A 10,000-nucleotide genomic window follows, 5' to 3' on the forward strand; every position below is an offset into this window, starting at 1 on the left:
CTTCCATTAGCACCAAATGGACGACGGTGAGTAAGGTGGGCCTAAATTGTCACGCTATCGTGTACCGTTTCGGCTGTAGTTCAGGACAAACAAACGAACAAACAAACAAACAAGAGTTTTAGTATAGAGATAGATTGTCACTTGTACAGAGGTACAGCGTATATTTTTGTCTTGGGTTTATTAGCATGTGTACAGAGTTTGTTTAATTTATTTTCATGTTTACCGAGGTACGAGTGTTTAGTTTATTATTGTCATGTGTACCAAGTTATAGTGTTTTAGTTTTTGTTTAGTTTATTGTTGTAGCGTGTACTGAGGTACGGTCTGAAGAAGGGTCTCGACCCTAAATGTCACCCATTCCTTCTCTCTAGAGATGCTGCCTGGCCCGCTGAGTTACTCCAGCATTGTGTGTCTACTGAGGGATGGTGTTCAGTTTGAGTTTATTATTGTCACATGCACTGAGTGAGGTACAGAGTTTAGCCTAATTTATTTTCATATATACCGAGGGCAGGGTTGCCAACTGTCCTGAATTAAGCTGGGCTCAAATTGGTTTGTCCTGTACGGGACCGCCCTTGTCCGTATTAGGCCTGGGGGGCACTGTAGGCCCGGACACTGTAGGCCCAGACTCTGTAGGCCCAGATGCTGTAGGCCCGGTCGCTGTAGGCCCGGTCACTGTAGGCCCGGTCACTGTAGGCCCGGACGCTGTAGGCCCAGTCGCTGTAGGCCCGGACGCTGTAGGCCCGGACGCTGTAGGCCCGGACGCTGTAGGCCTGGACGCTGTAGGCCCGGGCGCTGTAGGCCCGGTCGCTGTAGGCTCGGTCGCTGTAGGCCCGGACGCTGTAGGCCCGGACGCTGTAGGCCCGGACGCTTTAGGCCCGGACACTATAGGCCCGGACGCTTGTAGGGTCCCTCTCCCTCTCCCCTCTCCCTCTCCCTCTCCCCTCTCCCTCTCCCTCTCCCTCTCCCTCTCCCTCTCCCTCTCCCTCTCCCTCTCCCTCTCCCTCTCCCTCTCCCTCTCCCTCTCCCTCTCCCTCTCCCTCTCCCTCACTCTCTCCCCTGACACTCTCTCTCTCTCCCCCCCTCCCTCCTCTCTCCCTCTCCTCCCTCGCTCTCTCCCTGATGGTAAGAGGTGGTACGGTGAGTGGGTGAGCTGGGTTCAGATGTGGGACCCTCCTGGTTCAGTGCCAGGCCGTTGCTACAATCCCCGGCCTCAGTTACGGGGAGAGAGGGAGGGAGAGAGAGAGAGGATGGAGAGAGGGAGAACAAGCTGGAGGACAAGCTGGTGTTTATGTGCAAACAGGGGGGACTGAGCAGATGGCGTTTAAATTTATCCTGCGCTCCGTGAGGGAGGTGCTGCTGGCTCCAGGGGACGGGAAATCCCACTTGCCCGGAACGTCCAGAGAAACGCGGGCCTCCCTGTCCCTGTCTCTCCCTCCCTCCCTCCCTCCCTCCCTCCCTCCCTCCCTCCCTCCCTCCCTCCCTCCCTCCCTCCCTCCCCCCTCCTCTCCATCACTGTCCCCCCTCTCATTCTATTTCTGCTGCCTTCTCTTTCTCCGTCTCTCTCTCCCTGTCTCTGTCTCTCTCTTTCTTTCTCTCTCTTTCCGTCTCTTTTTCTCTTTCTGTATCCTTCTTTCACTCTCTCTCTCTCTCTCTCTCTCTCTCTCTCTCTCTCTCTCTCTCTCTCTCTCTCTCTCTCTCTGTTTCTCTCTCTCCCTCTTTCTCTCTCTCTCTCTCTCTCTCTCTCTCTCTCTCCCTCTCTCTCTCTCTCTCTCTCTCTCTCTCTCTCTCTCTCTCTCTCTCTCTCTCTCTCTTCTCTCTCTCTCTTTCTCCCTCTAACTATACTTTCCCCATTTCACTCCTCTTAACCTATCACTGGATGGACCTGCACAGAGTAAAGTCCACTCCACACCATCGCTCCAAACTCCCAGTGGGAAAAGCTTTAGCAAACACTGTGGGGCTGGCAGGCAGCTCGCCGATGGGCTGAAAGGCCTCCGCTTGAGTGAGAACTCCTTCCAGTGAGACCCGCACCTGGAGTATTGTGTGCAGTTTTGGTGTCTCAATTGAGGAAGGACGTCCTTGCTATTGAGGCAGTGCAGCATAGGTTCACGAGGTTAATCCCCGGGATGGCGGGACTGTCATATTGGAAAGATTGGGCTTGTATTCACTGGAGTTTAGAAGGATGAGAGGGGATCTTATAGAAACGTATAAAATTATAAAAGGACTGGACAAACTAGGTGCAGGAAAAATGTTCCCAATGTTGGGGGAGTCCAGAACCAGGGCCACAGTCTAAGAATAAAGGGGAGGCAATTTTAAAACTGAGGTGAGAAGGAACTTTTTCACCCAGAGAGTTGTGAATTTGTGGAATTCTCTGCACAGAGGGCAGTGGAGCCGATTCACTGGATGAATTTAAAAGAGAGTTAGATAGAGCTCTCGGGGCTGGTGGAATCAAGGGAGATGGGGAGAAGGCAGGCACGGGTTACTGAATGTGGACGATCAGCCATGATCACGATGAATTGCGGTGCTGGCTCGAAGGGCCGAATGGCCTCCTCCCGCACCGAATGGTCTACTCCGCCTATTTCTATGTTTCGATGCTTGCTCTGGTGAAGATTGTCAGACCGATTTAGTGCCTTGGGTTGTCCATGTTGACCGAGTGGGCAGATGGATCCTAATCTCACCTTGCCAAGTGCCAAGAACCAAGTTAATTGTCATATGTACCGGCGACAGAAGAAACTAAATATCTCATGCTGCAGGCTCGTACACCCACTGAAGCACAAATAAATATAGAATAATCCGAAACATGACAAATTAACAGTCGGTAATACATGATAACAAAAGCCATAACAGTAATAAACTAGAGTCCGTAGAGCAATCAAGGAAACACAAGTTTAGTTTGGTTTAGTTTAGAGATACAGCGCGGAAACAGGCCCTTTCGGCCCACCGGGTCCGCGCCGCCCAGCGATTCCCGCACACTAACACTATCCTACACCCACTGGGACAATTTACAATTTTACCGAAGCCAATAACCTACAAACCTGCACGTCTTTGGAGTGTGGGAGGAAACTGAAGAACTCGGAGAAAACCCACGCAGACAATACAGTCCGTCAGTTGATAGGTTTCTGGGAGCAGAGTTGAGGCCATCCGGCCCATCGAGTCTACTCGCCATTCAATGGGGCGGCACGGTGGCGCAGCGGTAGAGTTGCTGCCTTACAGCGAATGCAGCGCCGGAGACTCAGGTTCGATCCTGACTACGGGCGCCGTCTGTACGGAGTTTGTATGTTCTCCCCGTGACCTGCGTGGGCTTTCTCCGAGATCTTCGGTTTCCTCCCACACTCCAAAGACGTAAAGGTATGTGGGTTAATTGACTGGGTAAAATGTAAAAATTGTTCCCAGTGTGTGTAGGATAGTGTTAGTGTGCGGGGATCGCCGGGCGGCGCGGACTCGGTGGGCCGAAGGGCCTGTTTCGCACTGTATCTCTAAATCTAAAAAAATCTAAATCTAAATCAATCATTGCTGATCGAACTCTCCCTCTCAACCCCATTCTCCTGCCTTCTCCCTACAACCCGACACTCCATAGATTACTGGGATAGGTTTTCCCCTTGTTTGAGAGATTGCAGCACGGAAACAGGCCCTTCGGCCCATCGAGTCAGCGCCGACCGGCGACCACTTGTTTACTAATTCTATCAGACACGCGATCGGGGGCGATTTGACAGGAGCCAATTAACCTGCAAGCCTGCACGTCTTTGTGGGAGCCTGGGGGGAAACCGGAGCACCCGGAGAAAACCCACGCGGTTCACAGAGAGAACGTGCAAAGTTCACCAGAGATCAGGATCGAACCCGGGGTCTCTGGCGTTGTGGGGCAGCAGCTCTACCCGCTGCACAGCCACACGGCCGTCCGATTCCTTCTCCTGTGTCTCATGGTCTTGTGGTCTCTCCCTCCCTCTCGCCACCCCCCCCCCACAGACTGCCTGTTCGTTACCGATTACTTCACCAGGACCCCCCGCAAGCTCAACGCCTTCACTGCCTTCACCAGCGCCGAGCTCTTCCACTTCCACGTGCCCGAGGACACGGTGGTGGCCATCTGGAACCTGATCACCTTCAAGGAGCAAGGAGGAAGCTTCGGAGATTCCTGCCCGGATAGGGACATCACTGTGTGAGTCGCCGGGGGGGGGGAGGGGGGGAGGGGGAGTGGGGGGGGTGGGGGGGGCAGGGGGGGAGGGGGAGTGGAGGGGGGGTAGGGGGAGTGGAGGGGGGGGAGGGGGAGTGGAGGGGGGGAGGGGGAGTGGAGGGGGGGAGGAGGAGGGGGAGTGGAGGGGGTGGGGGGGGAGGAGGATGAAGCGGTGGGAAGGGAGAGGGGGAAGGAACGGGGAAGGGAGGAGGGCAGGGAGGAAGGGAGTGGAGGAGTGGAGGGAAGCGAGTGGGGGGCAGGAGAGGAGGAGGGGAAGGGAGGGGATGGGGAGGGGGAGGGGAGGGGGAGGGGGAGGGGGAAGGAACGGGGAAGGGAGGAGAGCGGGAAGGAAGGTAGAGGGGGAAGGAACGGGGAAGGGAGGAGGGGGGAGGAAGGGAGTGGAGGAGTGGAGGGAAACAATGGGGGGGCAGGAGGAGGGGAAGGGAGGGGATGGGGAGGAGGAGGAGAGGAGGGGGGGAGGGAGGCTGAGGGGAAGGGAGGGGATGGGGAGGAGGGGGGGATGGAGGCTGAGGGGAGGAGGAGGAGAGGAAGGAGATAGGAGGAGGGCGGGAGAGGGTGAGAGGGGTTGTGTGTGAGGGTTAGGAAAGAGGAGGGGGAGAAGGGAAAGGAGGTTTGAGAAGGGTGGGGAGGAGGGAGGAGGTGGGAGGCAGGGCTAGGGGGAGGAGTGGAGGGGATGAAGTGGCAAAGAGGGGGAGGGAGGGGGCAGGAGAGGGGGATGTGGGAGGGGGATGTGGGAGGGGAGGAGGAGGGTTGGGTAAGGGAGGGTGGGGAGGTGGGATTTGTGACTCAAGGTAGAGAGGAAAGCCCACGAGGTGCTGGAGTAGTTCTCAATCAGTACCCCGTTCCTGCCTTCTCCCCATACCCCCTGACTCCGCTATCCTTAAGAGCTCTATCTAGCTCTCTCTTGAATGCATTCAGAGAATTGGTCTCCATTGCCTTCTGAGGCAGAGAATTCCACAGATTCACAACTCTCTGACTGAAAAAGTTTTTCCTCATCTCAGTTCTAAATGGCCTACCCCTTGTTCTTAAACTGTGGCCCCTGGTTCTGGACTCCCCCAACATTGGGAACATGTTTCCTGCCTCTAACGTTTCCAACCCCTTAATAATCTTATATATTTCGATAAGATCCCCTCTCATCCTTCTAAATTCCAGTGTATACAAGCCTAGTCGCTCCAGCCTTTCAACATACGACAGTCCCGCCATTCCGGGAATTAACCTAGTAAACCTACGCTGCACGCCCTCAATAGCAAGAATATCCTTCCTCAAATTTGGAGACCAAAACTGCGAACAGTACTCCAGGTGCGGTCTCACTAGGGCCCTGTACAACTGCAGAAGGACCTCTTTGCTCCTATACTCAACTCCTCTTGTTATGAAGGCCAACATTCCATTGGCTTTCTTCACTGCCTGCTGTACCTGCATGCTTCCTTTCAGTGACTGATGCACTAGGACACCCAGATCTCGTTGTACGTCCCCTTTTCCTAACTTGACACCATTCAGATAATACTCTGCCTTCCTATTCTTACCACCAAAGTGGATAACCTCACACTTATCCACATTAAACTGCATCTGCCATGCATTAGTCCACTCACACAAACCTGTCCAAGTCACCCTGCAACCTCATAGCATCTTCCTCACAGTTCACACTGCCACCCAGCTTTGTGTCATCTGCAAATTTTCTAATGGTACTTTTAATCCCTTCATCCAAGTCATTAATGTATAAATTAACATTCAGTGCAAGGTAAATTTTGGTGCAAGATTCAGGTGACGGTTTACGATGCGATACCATACGATAGATACCACAGAACTTTATTTACCCCAGGAGAGACATTGATCTGGGGATTGGGCATGTGGAAAGATTGGGGGAGGGAGGGAAGGGGGACAGAAGGGGGAGGAGTTGTACAATTTAGTAACCACAGGGAAGAAGGATCTCCTGTGGCGTTCTGTGCTGCATCTCGGTGGGACCAGTCTGTTGCTGAAGGTGCTCCTCAGGTTGACCAGTGTGTCACGGAGGGGGTGAGCTGTACTGTCCAGGATGCTCCGCAGTTTGAGGAGCATCCTCCCCTCCAAGACCACCTCCCGTGAACCCAACTCCAACTCCACCCCCAGGACGGAGCCGGCCTTCCCGATCAGCTTGTTGATCAAGAGAAACCTTTTCACCCAGAGAGTTGTGAATTTGTGGAATTCTCTGCCACAGAGGGCAGTGACGGCCAATTCACTGGTTGAATTTAAAAGAGAGTTAGATAAAGCTCTGGGGGCTAGCGGAATCAAGGAGTATGGGGAGAAGGCAGGCACAGGTTACTGATTGTGGATGATCAGCCATGATCACAATGAATGGCGGTGCTGGCTCGATAGGGCCGAATGTCCTCCTTCTGCACCTATTTTCTATGTTTCTGTGTTGATCCTATTGGTGTCCGTGGCCTTCTCTCTCCCTGCTGCTGGCCCGACGCACTAGGCAGCCAAGGAGATGGCACTGGTCACCAGCGATTGGTACACAATAGACAATAGGTGCAGGAGGAGGCCATTCGGCCCTTCGAGCCAGCACCGCCATTCAATGTGATCATGGCTGATCATTCTCAATCAGTACCCCGTTCCTGCCTTCTCCCCATACCCCCTGACTCCACTATCCTTAAGAGCTCTATCTAGCTCTCTCTTGAATGCATTCAGCGAATTGGCCTCCACTGCCTTCTGAGGCAGAGAATTCCACAGATTCACAACTCTCTGACTGAAAAAGTTTTTCCTCATCTCGGTTCTAAATGGCCTACCCCTTATTCTTAAACTGTGGCCCCTGGTTCTGGACTCCCCCAACATTGGGAACATGTTTCCTGCCTCTAACGTGTCCAACCCCTTAATAATCTTTAAGGTCCTTCGTCAGATGGTTGATCGCTCAAGGGTTGGGCTGACTCCTTGCTCTGTCTTCTCCCCCGTCAGGTACTTCCGTCCGGGGGCTCCGCCCGTGATCAACCCCCTCGGCACCCGCTTCCCCGGCGACACCGTGGTGCCGGGCTCCTTCGCGGTGACCCTGACCTGGAGTTTGCCCAACCGCACCACCGGTGCCTTCAACATCACCAGCCCGCTGCCCGGAGACTGGTTCCTAGCTGCCCACCTGCCCAAGGACACCGGGAAGATTTCAGTCAAGGTCAGTGTCATGTGACCATGGCGGTCGCCAACTGTCCCGTATGAGCCGGGACATCCCGCATTTTGGGCTAAAGTGGTTTGTCCCGTACGGGACCGCCATCGTCCCGTATTAGGCCCCGGGGGGGGGGGGGGGGGGGTGCTGTAGGCCCGCACGCTGTACGCCCGGACGCTGTAGGCCCAGACACTGTAGGCCCAGACGCTGTAGGCCCGGATGCTGTAGGCCTGGACACTGTAGGCCCGGACACTGTAGGCCCCGACACTGTAGGCCCCGACGCTGTAGGCCCCAACACAGTAGGCCCGGACACTGTAGGCCCGGACACTGTAGGCCCCGACACTGTAGGCCCCGACATTTTAGGTCCCGACACTCTAGGTTTCCAACATTTTAGTTCCAGACAGTGGAGGCCCGGAGGCCTGGGAGCCGCCTGACAGAGGTTGCCTAGCAACCCGCCTCCCGGCCTGGGTGGCCGCCATTGGTGGAGCGGGAGCACGTGGCCGTTGGCTGGGCGAGGTCACGTGGGGCGCAATGCAGTGACATCACCCAGCCAACGGCCACGTGCTCCCGTATTTGGGAGTGAGGTAGTTGGCAGCCCCTATGAGACCACCAAACCCTTGCATCTGCAAGCAAGGGTTTGCTATGAATTTGGTATGTCCCATGGACAATAGACCAAGCCACGTGAAACATGGAACAGCACATCACAGGAACAGGCCCTTCGGCCCACAATGGCCGTGCCCATCATAATGCCCTGTTAAACTAGCCCCCTTCATAAGTTCATAAGTGACACAAGCAGAATTAGGCCATTCGGCCCATCATGTCTACTCCGCCATTCAATCATGGCTGATCTATCTCTCCCTCCTAACCCCATTCTCCTGCCTTCTTCCCATCACCCCTAACACCCGTACTAATCCAGAATCTGTCAATCTCTGTCCATCGACGGCCTCCACAGCCGTCTGTGGCAAAGAATTCCACAGATTCACCACCCTCTGACTATAGAAATTCCTCCTCTTCTCTTTTCTAAAGGTTCGTCCTTTAATTCTGAGGCTGTGACCTCTGGTTCTAGACTCTCCCACCAATGGAAACATCCTCTCCACACCCACTCTAACCAGGCCTTTCACTACTCTGTAAAATGAGGTCCCCCCTCAAACTTCTGTAAGGCAGAGATTGACAGATTCTTGATCAGTACGGGTGTCGGGGGTTATGGGGAGAAGGCAGGAGAATGTTCTGTGTTCTATGTTCCATGTTGTATGTTCCATGTCCTGTGTTCTACGTTCCGTGTTGTATGTTTCATGTCCTGTGTTCTATGTTCCGTATTGTATGTTCCATGTCATGTGTCCTGTGTTCCATGTTCCGTATTGTATGTTCCATGTCCTGTGCCCTGTGCCCTGTGCCCTGTGCCCTGTGCCCTGTGCCCTGTGCCCTGTGTCCTGTGCCCTGTGCCCTGTGCCCTGTGCCCTGTGCCCTGTGCCCTGTGCCCTGTGTCCTGTGCCCTGTGTCCTGTGCCCTGTGCCCTGTGCCCTGTGCCCTGTGTCCTGTGCCCTGTGCCCTGTGCCCTGTGCCCTGTGCCCTGTGCCCTGTGTCCTGTGTTCCACGTTCTGTGCCCTGTGCCCTGTGCCCTGTGCCCTGTGTCCTGTGCCCTGTGCCCTGTGCCCTGTGCCCTGTGCCCTGTGCCCTGTGCCCTGTGTCCTGTGCCCTGTGCCCTGTGCCCTGTGCCCTGTGCCCTGTGCCCTGTGCCCTGTGCCCTGTGCCCTGTGTCCTGTGTCCTGTGTCCTGTGCCCTGTGCCCTGTGCCCTGTGTCCTGTGTTCCATGTTCTGTGTCCTGTGTCCTGTGCCCTGTGCCCTGTGCCCTGTGCCCTGTGCCCTGTGCCCTGTGCCCTGTGCCCTGTGTCCTGTGTTCCACGTTCTGTGCCCTGTGCCCTGTGCCCTGTGCCCTGTGCCCTGTGCCCTGTGCCCTGTGCCCTGTGCCCTGTGTCCTGTGTCCTGTGTCCTGTGTCCTGTGCCCTGTGCCCTGTGCCCTGTGCCCTGTGCCCTGTGCCCTGTGCCCTGTGTCCTGTGTCCTGTGCCCTGTGCCCTGTGCCCTGTGCCCTGTGTCCTGTGTTCCACGTTCTGTGTCCTGTGTCCTGTGCCCTGTGCCCTGTGCCCTGTGCCCTGTGCCCTGTGCCCTGTGCCCTGTGCCCTGTGCCCTGTGCCCTGTGCCCTGTGTCCTGTGCCCTGTGCCCTGTGTCCTGTGTTCTGTGCCCTGTGCCCTGTGCCCTGTGCCCTGTGCCCTGTGCCCTGTGTCCTGTGTTCTGTGCCCTGTGTTCTGTGCCCTGTGCCCTGTGCCCTGTGCCCTGTGCCCTGTGCCCTGTGCCCTGTGTCCTGTGCACTGTGCCCTGTGCGCTGTGCCCTGTGTCCTGTGCCCTGTGCCCTGTGTGCTGTGCCCTGTGCCCTGTGCCCTGTGTCCTGTGCCCTGTGCCCTGTGCCCTGTGCCCTGTGCCCTGTGCCCTGTGCCCTGTGTCCTGTGCCCTGTGCCCTTTGCCCTGTGCCCTGTGCCCTGTGTCCTGTGTTGTGCTCACACACTGACTGACGTCCCTTCCCTCTGCAGGGCCTCTATGAGGAATGCCAGTACCTGTTCCAGCCCCAGCTCATCGTGCAGAGGTTGGTCGGCATTCCTGTGCTGTTTCCCGAGTACCTGATGGATCAGGTGA

The 10,000-nt window shown here is 55.8% G+C and overlaps 1 protein-coding gene across 1 annotated transcript in view; it reads left to right on the forward strand.

Moving 5' to 3' along the window:
• Positions 1-10,000, forward strand: part of tmem8b (transmembrane protein 8B) — an 88,347-nt gene that overhangs the window by 37,805 nt on the left and 40,542 nt on the right. The window contains exons 3-5 of the mRNA XM_078430643.1: positions 3,958-4,147; positions 7,112-7,319; positions 9,898-10,000. The exon at positions 9,898-10,000 is cut by the window's right edge and continues 31 nt beyond it. Coding sequence (XP_078286769.1) covers positions 3,958-4,147; positions 7,112-7,319; positions 9,898-10,000 — 501 coding nt within the window. The remainder of the gene's footprint in view (positions 1-3,957; positions 4,148-7,111; positions 7,320-9,897) is intronic.

This window comes from Rhinoraja longicauda, chromosome 3, assembly GCF_053455715.1.
Source record: "Rhinoraja longicauda isolate Sanriku21f chromosome 3, sRhiLon1.1, whole genome shotgun sequence".
Taxonomy (NCBI): domain Eukaryota; kingdom Metazoa; phylum Chordata; class Chondrichthyes; order Rajiformes; family Arhynchobatidae; genus Rhinoraja; species Rhinoraja longicauda.